The sequence below is a fragment of the Triturus cristatus genome, chromosome 12 (assembly GCF_964204655.1).
Source record: "Triturus cristatus chromosome 12, aTriCri1.1, whole genome shotgun sequence".
In the NCBI taxonomy this organism is placed as follows: Eukaryota; Metazoa; Chordata; class Amphibia; order Caudata; family Salamandridae; genus Triturus; species Triturus cristatus.
The window spans coordinates 45,189,888-45,210,565 of record NC_140595.1 but is presented as its reverse complement, the minus strand read 5'-3'; the positions used below and the strand labels follow the sequence as shown (position 1 = coordinate 45,210,565).

The 20,678-nt window shown below is 45.0% G+C and overlaps 1 protein-coding gene across 2 annotated transcripts in view; it reads left to right on the top strand.

Annotated features, from left to right (window-relative positions):
• The window catches only part of KDM4B (lysine demethylase 4B), a 350,269-nt gene extending 345,778 nt beyond the window's left edge, over positions 1-4,491 (top strand). For both annotated transcript variants that reach the window (XM_085637671.1, XM_085637670.1), the window contains exon 24: positions 4,294-4,491. In XM_085637671.1, coding sequence (XP_085493797.1) covers positions 4,294-4,485 — 192 coding nt within the window. In that variant the 3' untranslated portion in view covers positions 4,486-4,491. The remainder of the gene's footprint in view (positions 1-4,293) is intronic.
• The last annotated feature ends 16,187 nt before the right edge of the window (positions 4,492-20,678 follow it).

Sequence of the window (20,678 nt, the reverse complement as noted above, 5' to 3'; positions counted from 1 at the left end):
CAGGCCTTCTAATCTATCGTCCACCAGGTAACCCCTCTCAATGGGTATCAAACTTCGCTAATCATATTACCCCCTATTATATGTCATCTAGCAACTTCTCTCTGCTAGGTGATCTTAACTTACACCTGGAAGATCCCACCATCCCATCATGCTATAATTTTCTGGAAGATCTAGCTGTAATGAACTTATCTATTATCAACTCCGGCCCTACCCATATTGCTGGCCACCTGTTGGACCCCATAATAACGAACGTCAGTGAACTCACGTACATTGCCACCGTCCCTTCTGGATGGTCCGACCATCACCTCATCAACTTTAGCATCTCTTTTCCACCCCCCCCTAGAGTAAAACAAAATACTATTGCTACAAATAGAAGGAACTGGAAGTCAGTTGACATAGGTGCCTTAAATGCGGCACTCAAACATAACCCTCCTAGCTTAAACCCCAACATGGACCACGCAGCAATTGAGACGCAAAATTGGCTTACAAATGCTGCCAACAGCTGCCTGCCTTCTATTCACACCAAAAGGAGTAGGCATCGTCCCCCGGCTCCATGGTTTAACGATAGCCTCAAAACTGAAAAGTCAAGATGCAAAGTATTAGAAAGAAAATGGCGTAAAAAGTACGACCCTTATGCAAAAAAATGCTACCATGAAGCCAGAAACAAATATCATACAGCGTGCACAAAGGCAAGAGCTACCTTCGTCTCAAAAACAATCACCGAAGCAACTAATATGCCCAAAACCCTCTTCTCTACAGTTAAGGAATTGGCAGGCGCAAATACTGCAGCCGCTGCACCCCCTTTAAGCACTCAACAATGTCAGGCATTAGCTTGCTTTTTTACTGAGAAAATTGACAAAATTATCTCAGACATCAACACCAAAATATCTAACGCTGACCCACCCCCTCCCTCTTACCCCTGCCTACTTCAACCCACTGCTGCTGACAAAAACCTGCTGGAATCCTGGCCGAATCTCTCACTGGAGAATCTTAAAGGAATCCTTAAATCTGTCAAGTCTGGCTCCCCTAGGGACCCCATCCCTATTAAAATTATAAAACAATTGGATGACCAGTCCCTGAATATCATTGCCAACATTTTAAATTTGTCCTTCGACCTCGCCACTGTCCCGGCCTTATGGAAGCACGCTATGGTGACACCCCTCTTGAAAAAGCCTAATGCAAACCCAGAAATACTGGCCAATTATAGGCCTATATCTCTGCTCCCTGCTTTCTCTAAGTGCCTCGAGAGACACGTACATTCCACGCTAGCCACTTTTGCAGAAGAAAACTGTTTACTCCACCCTTCGCAATCTGGTTTCAGGGCTGGTTTCTCGACGGAGACCGCCCTGTTAGGTGTCACCGAAAATATCCGACAACTCCTTGACCAAGGCCAAACGGTAGCACTTGTGCTATTGGATCTAAGTGCGGCGTTCGATACCATCTCCCACGAAACGCTCCTTAGAGAACTACACACAAATGGCATAAGAGGAAAGGCTCTGGAATGGATTAAATCCTTTCTGGCAAACAGAACTTTTCAGATCGCATCAGCACAGGCCGAGTCAGACTCTCTACCTGCAGCTCATGGAGTGCCACAGGGGTCCATCCTGAGCCCTCTGTTTTTTAATATTTATCTAAAACCATTAGTAGAACTTGTTGAGAAGCTAGGGCTAACGCTCATGAACTACGCCGATGACACCCAAATCATTTTTTCCCTGTCTAACTCTTGTCCCCACTCCCCGTCGCTACTCAAGGAAGGACTACTAAAAATACTGAACTGGATGACAGCAAACCAGTTAAAACTGAACGGGGACAAGACGGAAATTCTGATTTTGGGAAAAGACAACGAACTCTGGAACCCCGCGCACTGGCCAGAACAGATGGGCACCCTTCCTACCCCGGTACCCCATGCTCGTAATCTGGGCTTTTTACTAGACAACACCTTATCCATGGATAAGCAGGCCAGCAAAGTTACCGGATTGTGCCTCACCATAATCAGATGGTTGAGGAAAATCCTGTGGATGTTGCCTTCGTCAACACAGAAGACCGTAGTCAATGCCCTTATTACATCTAGGCTTGACTACGGCAACATCCTTTACTTAGGCGCAAATAAATCAGTCATTGGACGCCTGCAAGTGGCACAAAATGCCGCAGTCAGACTCCTATGCAAGATTCCCAGGAACGCTGGAGTCTCGAACCACCGCCGGGACCTCCATTGGCTCAGGATTGAGAACAGAGTTCGTTTCAAGGCTTTGAACTATATGTTCAAAATAAAAACTGGTGGAGTCCCAAAATACCTCCAATCCCTTGCCTGCCTCTACACACCAAAGAGAAACCTTCGGTCCCAGACAGCAGCACGGTTCTGTATACCTAGGTTCAAACGTGCAAGATCAGGGGGCAGATCCTTTGCCTATCTTGGACCGACCTTATGGAACTCTCTTCCTCCAAACATTCGGAAGGAAGTTAACCACCTTAGCTTCAGAAAGCTTGTAAAGACCTGGCTATATGAACAGTAACCACTCAAAATCCCCCCCCGTCTTTTGCCTTTTCTTTTCTAGCTGCGTCTAGGCGCCGGGAAACCCTTCTTGGGTAGCTGTCGCGCCCTACAAATTGACAAAATAAATAAAATAAATAAAATATCCACTTTTCCATTCCTGGTTTGACGATTTTACTCTAAAAAATGGGCATGTTTTAATACTCTATTAAATGTTTCTGAATAGCCGGAAAAATCCCTTGATAAGGTAGCAGATGTTCTATATGTTGAGATGGTTCTTAAGTACATCTCTGTAAAGTTGTACTGCCTACCTACTCATTTAATAAAAACTATATTCAAAAGATTCAGGATTTGCTTCCTTTACAGTGATATTTTAAAGGTTTTTTGGCTGCCTGTAAAAGAAAATATGCCTTCAGGAAAATGTGAAAGAAGGATGGAAAAAAGTTCTTGTTAAGTGTACTGCGATTCCCAATAGGCAGAGATTAATCAGTGAGGATTTTCATGATTAAGAATTAGGATTACAAGTAAGTAAACTTTATGTGTTAAAATGACTTAAGCTTACTAAAGACAAATATATTAAAATGCTTGTGACGATTTAGATCAAGAAGTCTTATGGAAGGATACATCGTTTCAGAACTGAAATTGATAGAGCTCATTTTCCACTGTTCACCATTTCCTCATCAGATAGGTAACTTTAGGGCCAGATGTACGACCAATTTTAGCATGCGCAAACGGGTTTTGTGACCCGTTTGCGCATGCTAAAATTGGAATGGCCATGTACGAACACAATTTTGCGAGTCGCAAATTAATTGCGACTCGCAAAAAAGTGTTTAGGGACTGGCTATTTGGAAGGGGCATTCCCTTCCAAATAGCGACTCTGTAACCCATGTACGAATGTTTTGCGGCCGCAACTGCGGTCGCAAAACACTCGTAAATTACCACCCTCTTCAAAAGGGTGGTAATGGAGCCGCAAATGGGAAGTGGTCTCCCAGGGAACCCCTTCCCCCTTTGTGAAAATATTTTTTAAGGGCAGGCAGTGGTCTCAGGGACCACTACCTGCCCTTAAAAAATGAAACAAAAACGTTTCATTTCTTTTTTTCTTTTTTTTTTAAATGCATCCCGTTTGCCTTTAAGAAAACGAGCTGCATTAAAAAAACACTGCTGTATTTTAAAGCAGTCCCAGATATGGTTGTCTGCTGAGCCCAGCAGGCCACCATACCTGGGAGGGCCTGCTAATCCCAATGGGCTTGCAAATTGCGAGAGGCTCATTGATATTCATGAGCCTCGCAATTTGCGACCCCATTTTGAATCGCAAACAGTGTTAAGCACACTGTTGTACAGCCAATTTTGCGGCTCGCAAATTGCGAGTCGCAAAATTGCTAGTCGTACATCTGGCCCCTAGTGATTGAGCTTCCCTTGGTTATACCAAAGCAGAGATGTGCACATTTGATTGGTCTCTTTTAGTAAGAATTCACATCTAAAGGTTCATTAGGCCACTATTTCATGTATCTGCATCCCGCTTTCACAGCTGCGCCCCTTTGTTGGTAGTACTTGTTCCTTGGGGAGTGTCATACAACCAGTTATTTTACAAGGAGAAAAACGTCTTTCAAAGCATTATATAGTATGAAATGCATCAGAGGGGGTGTGTTTTAAGCTTTAGTGTAGGAGAAAAGTGTTTGCTCTTGGACACACACACTTATGAGTTTAATAGCTCCAGACACTGTGTTACTAAACAAATTCAGCGAAGTAAACTATATATCTTCTTTCTTTCCTCCCCTCCGCCAACCCACCTTCAACAACAGTCCGTGAGCACTGTGGCACCTCAGGAAGCGTTCATCCCTGCTGAAGATGCCAAGGCAGCGAAACGTCCCAGAGTGGATGGCCCCAAGAATCCAGAGGGGTGTGGACAGAGACCAGAGTTCTACTCTGTTAAAGAACCTCTACTAAAGAGCAAATACAGTCAAATAAAAAAACCTCAGGGTAACCCTTCTTAATAGGAATGGAAATGGAGACTTCTCGTTCTTGCAGCAAATTCTGGAACAGACTGACAAGACGGCAGTGCAATAACAGCTTACCCCTACACATCTGCATTCCGAGCGAGTGGTCTGGACACTGTAGACAATCAAGACCCAGTCCGTGTGTTTCTCTCTTAAGATAAAGAGGATTGCATTTCTCAGGCAGTTGTGCAGGAGAAATTCCAGTGATATTCTTATCTGTTGGAACCTGCAAAAACCTAGGCATGCGGTACTGTGCGCAAGCAACGCAGGAGTGTTTTGCTTGTTTGGGTGAAGAGTACACCTTGGGTGTTGGGAGATAGTGAGGTCTAAATAAATCACTGGAGGAGAAAGATTAAAACTGTTCGCTGGCTGTAATGAGTAGAGACTAATCGGCAGCCAGCAACAATGGGTGCAAGTTCCTCGTTCAGCAGTATTCAGGCATAAAGTCTGCATGTTTTGATTTGCCACCAGTGGTTTCCCTTTACACCGGTAACAAGGCACTCTCTAGTTGTCGCACTTTCTAGTTTTTATTTTTTTGCACACGGATAGGAAAGTGCAAACTCTTGGTTTGCTGGTAATAAGAGTTAAACCATTTGTTTACTTTTCACTTTCACCTGCAAGTTGTTGGATTATGACAATCACCAGTAAAGTGAAGGATGAACCAATTTACCAGTAACATGGGGGGCCGTCTAACTCACTGTTCGCGACAGATACCAGGGGCATACTCTAGGTTAATCGAGAATGAGGATGCCGGTTCTTCAACGACGAGTGAGGTTCTCTTTTTCTGCATTAGCATGGAGGGTTGTAGGCAATCTTGTTCAAGAAAGAACTGCATTTTTATAAACCAAGAACAGGAGGATAGGCTCCAGCTCCAACTTCACAAAAATTAGGGATGAACGTGGAACTTTTTAGTTCATTTAGTAATGCAAAATGGTGGTGAAACCAAACTGAACAAAAGGCAAGGGTTCTGGTAATCTGATTACTTTAGTATTCGAGGAGCATCAGTGGCCCACCACCTCAGACCCCGTGTAGGAGGGGGACAATGTTGTTCCCTTTCTTCACTGGAGTTGTAACAAACTGGATTATCTCTTATTTAAGTTGCTACTCATGGGTTACAGTCCTTCATCAGAGCCAGCAGCATGTGCCATTTGTTTCTGTGAACAACTGCTTGTCGTCGCACTCAATGAGACCGGAGCCTGTCACTCCTTTTTGCCCTTGCGCACGGTGCTATTTCGTTACTACTGATGCCTCCATGGGTTCCACTTCCTGTAAATATTCCAATTTTGTGAAGTTATTTCTATAAGCATTTAAAAGTTTTTTAGATTTATGAAAAAAATGGTTTCCACAGTTGCAACGCAACTGGGATAGCATGATAATGGAGTTAACTCTTGGAATTGTTTATTTATTTATTTCTTTATGACGTCGTTATTACTATAATGTACCCGAACGATTAGAAACCCATTATTCCGATTTAGGATTATGAAAGTATCTGAAGATGGGACACTTGTACAGTCCTCTGTTCTACTCTGGTGTAAGCCATTATTGAGTCTTAATCTATCCTGTCGCACAAGCATAGGTTACTACTTACCAGCCATAGCTGCACTAATCCTTAATGGCTGTATCTTTCTGCCCTCCCAAAAAGGTAGTGTCTGCACAGACCCAAAGCAATAGCATTTTAGTCACCTACATAGTCAACAGGTGCCTGGTATCCATTGATCTACTCAACAGTAATGTCCTTGCTACCCATCCACTGCACATTTTGAATGCACTTAACCACACCCTTTCAGTTTGAACAGCTAGATGCTTACATAACCCAACCCATTAAAAATTATTTGGTCCATGCAATGGAAGTATACCAGTGCAAACACAAAGCAGCATGTTTGCACAAAATGCACTAACAATGTAGCAGAACCTTAGTTTACTCAACACCCACTAGCCCTAGCTGCACACAAATCAAGCAGCTAGCTCTCTGTAGGACACATTACTGACAGTCCTTTGTACATGCCATCCGTCCAAAGTGAGCAGCGACAGGGTTCAGATGCATTGCATGGTACTGTTACACAATGGTGTGGGCATGCAGGCCCACCAGCTGACCCGGCTCACCCTCATGCATTGACCATATTTATCTAGTCATAAGCTGCTGCATGGTACCCTGCGAAACCATCTACCAGCCCGCAGAAGATCTGCATTAGAGGAAAAAAGTTGGAGTGGCACACAATAACATGGTATTATTCACAACTCGGCAAATCCCACACATAAGATTCCAGTCAATGAAAACATTTAATGTATTCTTCATTCAGCAGTAGAAATACAAACGTCAATATAAAATCTGTACAGTCGACGTGTTTAATCAATATGTCTATATTAAGGCATCAAATGTTTTAAAGCATTAAGTATACATCAAGGGTAAAGGAGAGTACTATAAGTCAGGGAAGAAAACAAGTTAATTACCTGTAACTTTGGTTCTCCAGTATTGGTAACTTTCATAGATTCCCATAGCTTGTATCATTCCCCGTCGTCGGAATGGGAGTCTTGGTAAACAAAATAACATAGCAATAGATACAAAAGAGAAAGGAAAAAGGCATAGGCCTCATTCCCTTTTGTAACATATCCACCTCTTTTTGCAAAAAGGACCAAAGTAAAGCAACAGCCAATCAGATTAGCCTCACCCCATAGAACCCTCCTGAGAGAACCTCAGATTTTCGTAGCCGTTGTGTAACAGTACAACCAAACCTGCCGAGGGCTGAGCTTTCCCAGGGGAGGAGGGTGGGCACATGGGAATCTATGAAAGTTACAGGGAAGTAACTTGTTTTCCTACTCCAGTATTGGAACTTTCATAGACTCCCATAGCTTGTATCAGAGTAGCTAGCAGTCAGAAGCACATTTTGCTCCCTTATTGACATCTCTTTCTCTATTCCCTTTTTTTTTTCTTTTCTTCAAAGTAAAACATCAATCAACAGTGCAATCACATAAAGATCACATAGCAAAATGTGCAAATAACAATAAGAAAGGAAGGAGGGAAGAAAGGAAAGCTCACCACTCAATGGAAGAGGTTCCTCAGGGCTGCCTGGCCTACAGCCGTGTGTCTTCTTGTGCCAAGGTCTACAGGCACTAATGTCTTGTGAAGGTGTGCGTGCTGCTCCAAGTTGCAGCCCTGCAGATGTCTTTAATCTGGACTCCCGCAGAGGATGCCATGGACCTTGTCGAGTGTGCTCTAATTCTGCCCTCTAGAGGCTTGTCCGCTGCAGAATGACAGAACTGTATAGCACTGGAGATCCATCGAGCAATACCCTGCTTGGAAAGGGGTAAGCCTTTGCGGGGAGCACTGAATGCAGTGAACAATTGAGAAGATTTCCGAAATTCTTTAGTACGGTCCAGATAAAATTTCAAGCACCGCTGCACGTCCATCGAATGAAGTGCCCTTTCTGCCGGCGTAGAAGGCTGAGGAAAGAAAGCCTTGAGAATCACCGGCTCAATTAAATGAAAGTCCGAAGGCACCTTTGGTATGAACTTTGGATTAGTCCTTAAAATCACTGTATTTCTTTTGAATTGGAGGAAAGGTTCCTGGATTGTGAGAGCTTGTAATTCTCCAATATGTTTTGCCGAAGTGAGAGCAAGAAGGAGCGCCAATTTTCATGAGAGGAATTTCAAATCTGCTCAATGAACCGGTTCAAAGGGATGCTTCATTAGCTGGGTGAGAACCAAGTTCAAATGCCATGTGGGGGGCTGAGGCCTCACTTTTAGGAAAGACTCGAAATAGGCCTTTGAGAAATTGTTTGACAATTCTGCATGACCTGAGAGAAGGTCCAGATGCAGTGCGTCTGTAGCTAGAAACTACAGCCAAGTGAACGTTTATGGATGAATGAGCCAGACCTGCCTTAGCCGAGGACAGGAAATAAGGAAGAACCTGGTGAGGTTGAGACGAGAAACGGTCCACACCTTTCTGTTATCTGCAGAAGCAAAATCGTTTCCATTTCAAACGGTAAGTCTTGTTAGTGGAAGGAGCTCTAGCCTGAGAGAGAACATCTCTTATCTCTTCCGAGAGATGAAGAACTAGGAATTCTCGCTGCTCAGGAGCCATGCTGACAGGTGTAAGAAACGAGGATCCGGATGCCAGATCTGGCCCTGGGACATCATGAGATGATCCGGGATCGCCCGTAGAGGACGTGGAGGGGCCAGAGAAAGGAGGTGAAGCTCCGTGAACCAAAACTGCCTCGGCCAAGCTGGAGCTATTAGGATCATCTTGCACTGCTCCGTTTTGATCTTCCTGAGTATTCTCGGTATTAACGGAATGGGGGGAAAGGCGTATACAAATGCTCCTGACCAAGCTATCGAACGCGCATTCCCCAGCGATCCGCGATGGTGTAGTTTGCTTGCGTAAAACTGGCATTTTCTGTTCACCGGGGTAGCAAAGAGATCTATTGAGGGTTTGCCTCACCGGTGGAAAATCTTCTCCAAGACCATCTGGTTCAGTTCCCATTCGTGGCTGACTGACGAAAGCCTGCTGAGCCTATCCACCTTTTCGTTTAGCACTCCTGGTAGGTGTTCTGCCGTGAGCGATATTCCGTGTAGGATCGGCCACTCCCAAATTTTCTGGGCCTCCTGCGACAACGGAAGAGATCTGGTACCCCCTTCCTTGTTTATGTAGTGCATGGCCGTGGTGTTGTCCGTGCCGACGAGAACCGTTGAACCCTGCATTTGTGGAAGAAATGCTTGCAGTGCCAGACAAATCGCTCTGAGCTCCAGGAGGTTGATGTGAAGAAGGCGGTGCCGGGGCAACCAATGTCCGCTTACATATAAGTCTTGAAGTACTGCACCCCAGCCTTCCAGCGAGGCATCTGTTGTTACAACTTGAGGAGCCGGATTGCTTACGAAGGATAGACCTTGTGATAAATTCTCTTCCTTTGTCCACCACAAGGCTGCTTTTTTCATTGCCGCAGTAATCACCACCTTGTCATCGAAGGAGCCGTGTACTTGCTGCCATTGCAGGTCTAGTTGCTCCTGAAGAGATCGCATCCGCAACCTGCAGTGGGGTATCAGAGGGATGCATGAAGAGATCACTCCTAGAAGGGATTTGTAACAGCGTACTGAAAGACACTTTCTTTTTCTCAACAAGGACCTCAGTTTTTCTTGCCTTTCGAAGGATGGAGAAGTCTTGTTAAAAGACGTGTCCAGGATAGCCCCTAGGAATCGTGCTTTCTTGGACGGACAGAGACGACTTCTCCCTGTTGAGAGTCAGACCCAGATTGCTGAACAGTCGTACATGCCTCGACTGTCTCCTCCACTGTCCGCCTGGACGGAGCCTTCAGCAACCAGTCGTCCAGGTAGGGGAAGATTTGAAAATGCTGTTTCCTTAGGAAAGCTGCCACCGGTGCCAGCACCTTGGTAAAGATCCTCGGGGCAGAGCGAAGTCCAAAGGGTAAAACTTTGAATTGGAAGTGGCTCTTGGCTACTGTGAATCGTAGAAACCTCCTGTGGGCTGGATGAATGGGTATGTGAAAATACGCATCTTCGAGATCGAGAGTGGCCATGAAATCTCCCGGGTTGAGGAGACGCAAGATATCCTGGAGAGAGACCATCCGAAAGGATTGATTGATGAGATAGGTGTTTAGCTCCCTGAGATCTAAAATGGGGCGCAATTTCTCCAGCGTCTTCTTGACCAGGAAAAACCTGGAGTAGAAACTTTCCCCTTTCTGAGACAGGGGAACCGGCTCCACTACTCCCTTGAGGAGCATCTGATGAACTTCGAGCCGTAAGAGACGCAGATGTTTTGAAGGCATAGCGACAGGGAGCTTGGAAGGTGGCATATGAATAAACTCCAGCGTATGGCCATTTTGAATGATGTTGAGCACCCAACGGTCTGATGTTATCCGTTTCCAGTTGAGGAGGTATTGAGACACCGTGCCTCCCACAGATGTTGATGGGGAGGTGGGTACAGCAGGCAGAGATTTTGTTTTCCTCTAGTGTTGGACCTAGAGAAAGAAGAGGTCTGGACTGGTCTTTGTTGGTCGATAAGACTGAGACGTTGAACCATAAGAAGAGAACCGTTGTTGTTGCTACGAACCTCTGTATGATGTGGTACTCTTCCCCCTGGCACCACGGAAAGGAACCTTCCGATACTGAAGAGTTCCTAGAGATCTTGCGGTGTCCGTATCCTTTTTAATGTCCTGGAGGGCATCGTCGATATGTTTTCCAAATAATGTCTCGCCATCAAACGGAAGGTCCAGAATTTTGTTCTGGACCTCCGGCCGGAACCATGTCGCCCGGAGCCAGCCTTGGCGACGAAGAACAGCTGCGCCTGCCAGTGAACGGAAAGCTGTTGTGGCAATATCCATGGCGCAGTCGATCACTTCCGCTGATGTAGTCTCTCCCTCCTGTAGAATCTTCTTGGCCTCCACCTTGGACTCCTGTGGGAGCTGGTCCAAGTATGGTGAGAGGTCGCACCACATTTGGCGATCGTATGTACCAAGGAATCGCCAACGTATTCGCTGCCCGTACCAAAAGACTTGCCATAGAGGAAAACCTTTTCCCCGCATTATCAAGGCGCCTGCCTTCTTTATCAGGAGGAGTTGTCAGGTGTGCAGAAGGATTGCGTGACTTTCTTTGCGCTGCCTGCGATATTACCGAATCCGGATTCGGTTGACCTATCAAGGACGCTGGACTATCCTCAGGAGCCTTGTACTTCTCCAGGCGTGGCAAAACTGGTAAGACAGTAGCCGGGTTTTTCATTGCCTTCAAACCCTCGTCCCAGACATGGCTGACTATGGGAATGGAACGGACCACTTTCCTGTAGGGCTCCTTAAAATCATAAAGGAAGCATTCCGTTTGAACTGAAGGCATAGGAAGTTTGAATCTACTGGAGGCCCTTTCCATCAGTTTGTTAAATCCCCCAATGTCTGCCGCGGGAGAGTCCACCAGATCCGGAGTAGGTGAAGCTGGATCCGGGATCACAATCATCCCACTCTACACACTGGTTAGACCTGTTGCCATCATCCTGATCCCCGTCCGAGGAATCATCTTGAACATCTTGGACCACTGGAGGTATACCTTGGCTGGATACCTGCGGCTGTGAAACCATCTGGGATGGTTCTCCTGGAGAAACCAGTGCAGAAGCTGATGGTGTAGGCACAGCATGTACTACAGAAAAAGTCGAAGAAGGAGGAGTAGCAGCTTGAAAAAACCTCTTCCTATAATCCTGCAACATGCCCTGGAGATCTGCCAGGAGGGAAGAAGGGACTGAAACCATCTCCTGGCCTGCGCCTTCCTGACGACGATAGGATTGCTGGTATGAGCACTCATGAATGTATTCGCCCTCAGAATCAGTGTCTTGGCATTTTACCAATAATTGTGAGGGGCTATGGGCATAGCCAAAAGAATCCTGATCATCCCCGTCAGAGTCCTCTTCTTCCTCGAGCAACAGTGCGGGAGGCAAGGGGGTAACCCTCCTTGGAGACGTCATATCAGGCGTTATCCTCTTTAAGGAAATTGTGATCCTTTCTGTCGACGAAGATGTCGTCGATGGTACCGTTGGCGATGGGGTTGTAAGAGAAACCATCGTCGACGAGGTCGTCGACGGAAGATCCACTGTCGACAGTTGAATCGTCAACGAAGAGATGGGCGTCGTCGACACGGTCGTCGACAAGACTGTCGACACCCCTGCCGCCGTCGTAGTTGCTCTCGTTGACGACACCCTCGACGACACTCGTCGTCGCCGCCGTAACCATCGTCGACGCTCCCGTCGACACGGCCGTCGATATGTGGCTAGAAGGTACCGTCGATGAACCCGTCGACGGTGCAACTTTTTTCACCTGGGATTTTGAAGTCTTCGTCGACGGAGTCTTCTGCAGCGTCATCGACGATTTGGAATCTTTCTCTGACTTCTCAGATGTTAGAGAAGAGGGCTTTTTAAAAGCTTTAGCAGACTCCATCACTGCTGCAGCTGAAGATAGTCCTTCCCTCTCCTTTGCACCATGGTCAGGAGATTTGCTAGGACTCCGGCTCTCAGACTCACGGGGGGTCTTTTTTGAGGCCTTAACAGGACGGTCTGAGGATGGTGAAGGGGAAGCCCTACCCCTTTTCACTGACCTTCTAGATGAGGTGCCAGATGATGAGTCCTCACTGTCACTTGACAGTTTCCTTCCTCGACTTCAACTTCTGGAGCCAAGTGAGGAGGCAACCCTCAAGGTCCCAGAGGGTCTTTGTAGAGAAGGTGCGGCAGATCTTGCAGTCCGCTGCCTTGTGATCAGGGTACAGGCAATAAATGCAGTACTTATGCCTGTCCTCCAAATACAGCCTCTTCTTGCCACAGGTGGAACAAGCCTTGAAAAGGGCTTTCTTCTACATGTCAGACATTTCCAGATGAAATACCAAACAATTCTGAAGAAAAAATGCTGAAAAAGTATTCAACTAGAGTTGAAGTGAGAGGAGCTCAAAGGAGAATCCCTTAGCACAACGTGCGGTAGAAAATTTGAGGCTCTGAGGTTCTCTCAGGAGGGTTCTATGGGGTGAGGCTAATCTGATTGGCTGTTGCTTTACTTTGGTCTCTTTTGCAAAAAGAGGTGGATATGCTACAAAAGGGAATGAGGCCTAGGCCTTTTTTCTTTCTCTTTTGTACCTACTGCTATGTTATTTTGTTTACCAAGACTCCCACTCCGACGACGGGGAATGATACAAGCTATGGGAATCTATGAAAGTTCCAATACTGAAGTAAGAACTTGAACAGCCATCCCACCTAGCACATGTATGAAGGCTTGGTGAAAAATAGGCGTTGCGCTATTGGAATGGGACAAACGAGTGGAAGTCTACCTGAAGTGGTAATGCTCTACAGCTATTACCGCTAGACAAAATGGATAGGAAGCAGCATGCAAGCTGATCTTGCATTCTAGCCCATCACCATGATAGGTACTTGGGTACCGTCATGCTTTGCACACATGCAAATGTTTATCATGATTGAATCAGGCTATGAAGAACCACGTAATACTTTTATTTCCCCAAACCCACTTCTTCCCCTTCTCCAGTGCGTGGAGTTAAAGATATTGACTAACTCCTGGAGACTGGTTGCTCAGTGTCACCATGTACATATTGAATGTGAGAATGGTGTACTGGTTCAAAACGAACAGCACAAAGGAGGACTGCAGTCCTGGTCTAAGTGCTGTTCATGAACTAGCACTGTTGATACTAATCTTTGTTCTCTGCAAATCTTGAGCTATTATTTTGCCATTCTTCAAATTGTGAAGGTGGCTGGAAGAAATGTGTTAGATCTACAATGACGGTTGCATTTGGGGCCAAGTCCTCTCCTGAGGAGAAGTCTGTTTGCTCTCACGTGTTTACAGCAAGCTTTAGTTCACATCCACCTCCTAGTGTTGAATCTATAATGAGAAATTACATTTTCTTGCAAATATTTAAATGATACCCAGACTACAGACAGATTTAAAATAATCCTCAAACAACAGAATTTACTGCCAGAAGATATTTTTTGTGGAAGAGGGTATTACGGGAGGGAGAGGGGGCGGGGTGAAACGTGAATGTTCAGGGGAGGGCCTCTGCATGTTATAGTAGTGTAAACCTGTTGTAGTTATTTTTAAATATTTATACTGTTGAACATAGATTCTGGGAGCCCATTCCACTGTAGCTGTACTCCAAGGCGGAAATATGTAGGCAGATCCCCCTTTCCCCCACTGGTAACCTGCCTTTGTTTCCCTCCTCAGTTTCCCTTGAATAGGCTGGGGGGGGGGGGGAGAGAATTTGCATAAGCACTTATCATTAAGAGCAGCTCTACCAAATGGAGATGGGACATGTAAAATTATTTACTTGAAAACAATGTAAAAGTGTGTAAAGCGTACAAAACGTTTTTTTCAGGATGTAATGTATTTTTTGCATATTTTTTCTGCCCCTTGGTTCATAATGAATTAAAACTTACAAATGAGCACTGTACAACTGTACATCATCTAAACTTCCTTCCAGTTTGTATAGAGAATCTTACAGCAGATACTTGCACAGCAAATCATCCGGAGCTCTAACCTGCTGGTTGTAGTACCGTAGAACGGTAGTTGCCTAGGTTTGTACCAGGTACCTTTGCATAGGACATCAAATAGGCAGCCCTGTGCAATTAGCACTCTTTATGAATTTTCTTTTGTTTTAAAGCTTATTTTTTAGTAGATTGACATATTTGAATTATTCCATTGTCAGGCTGGCAATCATCAGTAGTAAATGCTAACGGCAGTGTATACAGACGCACTATAACATTGAAAAAAGCCATAGAGTACATATAACCAGCCAACCTTATTTTGAGACCCAAACGTGGATCATTCAGTCGGCATGGCCCAGCGTACGACCCCTCCCAGAGGTATACAAATGCCAGATTTTCGGGGGCATGTCTGGTTATAGGAATCCTCTGGAGCTTTGCCGCCATCTTATAAAAAGAGCCCCCCACCAAACCCCAGGTGTTAGACTGCTCTTCACAGAAGACTTTTCCCACTGGAATGAAGCAAGGCCAAGTCTTCCACCCAAAAACATTATTCAATATCTGCACGGCACCCGGAAGAAAAAAAATATGGATGAAAGGCCTAGCACTTCTGGAAAATCCATGAGTTAAACCGAACCAGGATTTAAAAAAGAAAGAAATACAAGGCAATTGAATTTTTCCTCAGCCTGCATCCTGAATCAGGCCAGTAGAATAGCTGCAGCTCAAATTCAGAATCAGACTACCCTGTGCATAGATAGAAGGGTCAGAAATGGGATTCAGTGGGGAAAGCATTAATGGTTGTTGCAGGGATTCTGCTTATGCACAGAACTATGCACAGGAAACCAGGACCTCAGTGAATTGTGGTGTACCAAAAACTCACCTCAGAACCCAGAACCCCTTATCCGACCAGCATCAGTGTCCCATTCGTTATCCGAGGTTTATCTCGGCGGTCCCAATGTATAGACAACCCAGAACAAGCGACTTAGTGTATTCTCAGGAATGGTTGGAATCAGAAATACCTGTTTGTAATTATTCTCATATCAGTCCACAACAGAATAAACAGAGACACGGTAAAGTTTAAAGAGTTTATTTTATAAACCTCGTGTCCTAAAATGCAGTACTTTGGCTAACATAAGCAGACAAATGATTAAGATCAAAACCATCAGCATAGTTACAATACCATAGACAATGAAACGAGTAATCATACTAAAATGACAGTGGATATCAGCTACCTTCCTTTCGCTAATAAACTAATATTATTATTAGACTAATAAAAGGTCTCTAGGCTTGAATGGGGAACCCCATACCGTAAATATCAGCTCAGTGAGATCACATCACAGGATCAGCTAGACTCTGCTCCAGGAAAGCTCTTCCTCCGAATGTAATGAAAAACATGCAACACTGCAATATTAAAATCACCCGACTTTCAGGTATTTGCAGCTGCGTGCGTGTTATGGCTAAATAGTGGGCCGATCAACCTGAACCCGACAACATGCACCGTCTAGCGACCCAGACTGTTTCTTTACACAATGTTCAGACCAAGGTCGCTGCTCACTGTTCGGGATGTGAACAACAGACAGTTCTCATGTGAAGCAAAGTCGAGCAAGCATTTCCCAATTAATAACATGTGACTACAGTGTCTTGTGCAAAAGCAGCAAAAGCGGCAAGATGGCTTTCTAACATCTAACGCAGTTGTGCTAACTTAGCATTATACGTTTATAGATAGCAATCTTCACTACACCCCCCCTTGATCGGACCACTAACCAGTAGGGGCGCACTTGCAAGAACGCAGAGTTCAAGTTTGATAGAACGGAACCAAGGGCATGAATTGTAAGTCCATATAAGGTAAGTGAAAAAGTTCAAAGAAAAAAAAACAAAGGAATAAATAAAAAGGATTGAAAAAAACCCATTTAAAAGGATTAAAAAAACATAATTGAAGGACGAATGCCGAAATGAAGGGGCAAAAAGTCAATCCATCAATGTATAAGCACAATAAGTTGCAACAGCTTCCAAGAGGAAATCATTGGAACGTTCTGCAAAATTATCTGCCATCCAGTTCAGCAAGGGGAAGGAACACACATGTTCCTCGATAACCGGAGCCTCCAGCACCATTCGAGGGCAACCGGTGTGTTCTTCAACATAACTTCTCGCTAAGAATTCAGCTGCAGCCGTTCCGAAGTCCCAATTCCCAAGGACTCCATGCGCTGCTCCACAGGCCATAATCCGGACGCCAGAACAGTCCGACTCATGAGCCACTAAGGGGCTCATCAGCCGATCATAATCCGGGGCAGGAGATACCGAGTTCGACAGGCACAAATCCAGAGCCCATTGGAATGGACAATCTAGGCAATTAAAGACAGGCTGCACACAAGTAAAGTAGGGAAACCGGAAGGACAATCCATAGGCTATGCTTAAGGTCGCCAGTGTTAAAGTGCCATAGTATTCAAGCATCCGGTCACGAAGATGGAGCAGCCGGGACCTGCTGTCGTGTGACGCAAGTTGTGCATCCATAGCGTATTGCGCAGATCAACATAAGTACCCCAGCTACGAGGGCGAGAAGCAAAGGGAGACCTCCGAAGACGCTGGAAAAAATAGAATGAAAAAATGCCGGGATCACACCAAAAAATAGTTTGAAAGGAGGTCACGAGGCCGGAGCCCACAATTTAAAAAAAATGAGCCAGGCCACTTGTTGACGAGGCATTAAAGATAGTCTGAATCCGGGCCCCAAAATGAAGTGGGAGATCAGTATTCAAAAGCGCTTGCACCTCTGTGCGCGTATTTGCTACATGAAGGACAAATGTTTCCCTGGACGAAGTCAACGCGACTTCTTTTTGAGACAATAGAGCCCTTATTTTGCTCATCTTATTGAACTCTGCTTTCAAGGTTGGAATGGAAGGCCAGATGGATACATCGAGCCGTCCATGCGGGGGTGGGAAAAGGACGTTATTACAGCAAACTACTATCAGTGGGAATTCCCTACATAGTGACTGTATCACAAACATCCCACAGCAAGCTTTATTACTTAATAGCAAATAACTACCGTTAGCAAGCAGCGTAAAAGACGGTGTTATAACTGGCACAGGGATCCCTTTCAGGACGCAAGCTAAATTAGGAGCGTGCACATTACATGCACCATGCAATTGAATGTGCCTACACACTACAGAGTGATCCGGAGTGCAAGTGCACTCTTCACCTTTCAAGTATACCTCTTTTCCGTCTCTCACACATCTATATGTGAATGGGAGTGACCAAACTTTGTGCAGGAAGGCAGTACCAAGTTTTTCATATCTGCCAAGGGCATAATGTTTCATACACGAACTGAACTTAAACAGGGGGAATGGTAATGTGATCAACCCGTGGATAAGCCACACAGCGGAGTTTAATTCGGCAACAGAGAAAGGTAAAGGTTCTAACTTTTCAATGTGCAGCAATGAATATGTCGCATCTTTCATGGACATAAATTGTTGTTTCGCAGTTAAATTAAAAGGGAGGAACAAAGATGAAGTATTCATGTAATCCCAAGGGACTTTCCCAGCCTTTAACGTTTGCAATGTCCATGCAAACTGCATAATGGAACGCAATTGATTCTGACCATGATACAAAACAGACAAATCATCCTGCACAATGTCTACCACAGATGAAACAATATTTTCTAAGGTATAAATTCTGGAAGACAGGGTGTTAATGCTATTATCTATCACAGCCAATACCTTTTCCATATTGGCTTGATCAATAGCTCGTAATCTGGATGCAGCCTCAATCTGTGATAGCTTCCAAACTTCGTTGTAAATGGCATATACCCATCTTTTGGACCTGCCAACCGCAGGACCCTTAACAAAATCATTCAAATCTATTTTGTCGTTTAATCGCGATAAATGAAGTTTAACAGATGCCAAGGTGGAGTGTTGCAGCCAAGATTGGCATAACTTCCCTACTGAGTAGGTAGTTACAGTGTGAGAAGACTCAAAACGGGGGTCTACACGAACTTGTGTATACCCCGGTGCTAAATCCAGAAACCGATGTTGACAGGAATCTGAGCTCGTTTGCCACACTAACCACCCTTCCGGATTCAATTCAGAAATATTGAAGGATGTGTTGGAAATGTATGACTGCAACGTAGCAAGGGATAGATCCGTATGATTACCCCAATTAGGATAAGCACCCAGACCCGGAGTGGAGGGAGAATTTAATTTTTTAGAAGTAGCCAATCCAAAACAGGTGGTCTGAAAAATTGACGAATTTAAAAATAACATGTGGTTCGGGATGAGGCAGGCACGATGCAAAGCTTCTGTTCCCTGTACCTGCCACGGTTTAGAACCCCAAACCGATTTAAGATCGATAGTAGCTTTCCACAGATCATATCCTCCAATTGCCAATTTGTCCATAAAGGACTTGGAATACAACAATTTGGTGTGTGTCAGTCTAACCTTAGAAGCAGACTCAGCCGCAACCTTAAAATAAAAGGAGGCCGGGTTCGACACACTGAAATCAGAAAAATATGTGAATTTGTCCACTAACGTGGTGAAGCTGCCCAGCCTAGGGGCGGGACAGTGTTCCCATTGTGTATAATTTACAAAATTTCTAAACTTATTTGCTTTGTGTAGGAAATGCGTGCCATAATGTTGATAGCAGAATTGCTCATCATAATTAGCAGTATCTAAATACAAATCTTCAGCATCAAATGCAGCATAATATTTCAAATCAGAAAACAGTGCTTCTATGGCTTGAACACACCAGTCATCTGTGTGGATGTTCTGCTTGACTACATCACCCATAGAAACACGAAATACATTTGGCACATTAATCACTTCAGTGGGGCCATGAATTTGAAATTTTACAGCATCCCAAGCGATCCCATCACGTACAGGCCAGGCAGTAATGTTCACAAAAGTCTGGTCCCTTTTCATGATATGTGATGAGGAGTGGGGGGCCAAAGTTCCATCAATTAGTCGAATTCTAGATCTTTCTTTCAGGTAGTGTCCATTGATAAGTCTAAAAAACACTACCACAGAGCCAATGGACATAAACAAAAAAATACATATGAGCACCAGCCAAATGTAAGTCCAAGGAGGAATTAAAAAATTTCTTTTGAATCAGGCCACAAAAATCGAAACTTTGGACGGGGCAATGGAAGTCATTGAATCAGTGTCAAAAGAGTATCGTGACTGGGTAACTGTGGTGGATTGTAAAACAGGCAATGGAACATCCGCAGGATAAGCATACTCCATATCTTCAGGTAGACCACCAGGTGTCGGTGGCAATAAAGGGCCAGTAACTGTATGCATCACGACGGCAGCATCAGGCAAGGTGTTAGAAGCTGGGGCCACAACAGAATTTCTCCGCATCGAAGGGCAAGAAACTGCCGGTGTCATACTAAGAAGAATCGGCCACTCGCTGTAGCTTGACATTGTCAATAGAGATGTACCGGTTATCCTTTCGACCAGGAAGTGGAGGTAAAATGACAGTATGTGTACCCTGTACTCCAAGCACCGGAACTGGTGCACGACAAGAGGGGCCGAACTCCTTCTTGTTCTCCACCTTCTCACGGACCAGATCACCAACTCGAGGTAGCCAGCCGACTACCGGAATCTGAAGCGCAGCATCAGATGTGGAGGGTACGTGTTCCTTCGCTAGACTGTCTCTGGCTTCTTGAAGATTCTGCAATACAGCACAGTGATCATCTACGTCAAAGGGTGCGGCCGACGCTGCCATGTCTAGACCATCAAGGTCCGGGACAAACATTCGTATGCCAAAGAGCATCATGTATGGGGTCCGCCCACCCAGAGACCTTCTAGGGAGATTATTAAGGGCCCGTTGCACGTCATACAAGTGGGCTAGCCAGTTCCGGCCAGTACCTAAAACCCTGGCTGTTGAAGATTGCTTTAAGTCACGGTTCATCCGCTCCACTACACTATTACCCTCAGGTTGGTATGGAGACGAAAATTTGACTTGGACCCCCAAATTTCTCATGGCTTCTTTGTACGCCTTAGAGGCGAACGCAGGGCCCTGATCAGAATGAAAGGTACCACATGCAAAACTTCCAACAAAGACACGCAAATCCTTGATGACAGTAGGGGCATCAGCACTCTTTTGTGGCCACACCCACAGAAAACGTGTGCACGAATCGACTGCAACCAAGATGTATTTGTACGCAGTATCAGAGGTAAATGGACCGCAATGATCTAAATAAACACAACCCAGTGGTTTATTAGATATGTACAACTTA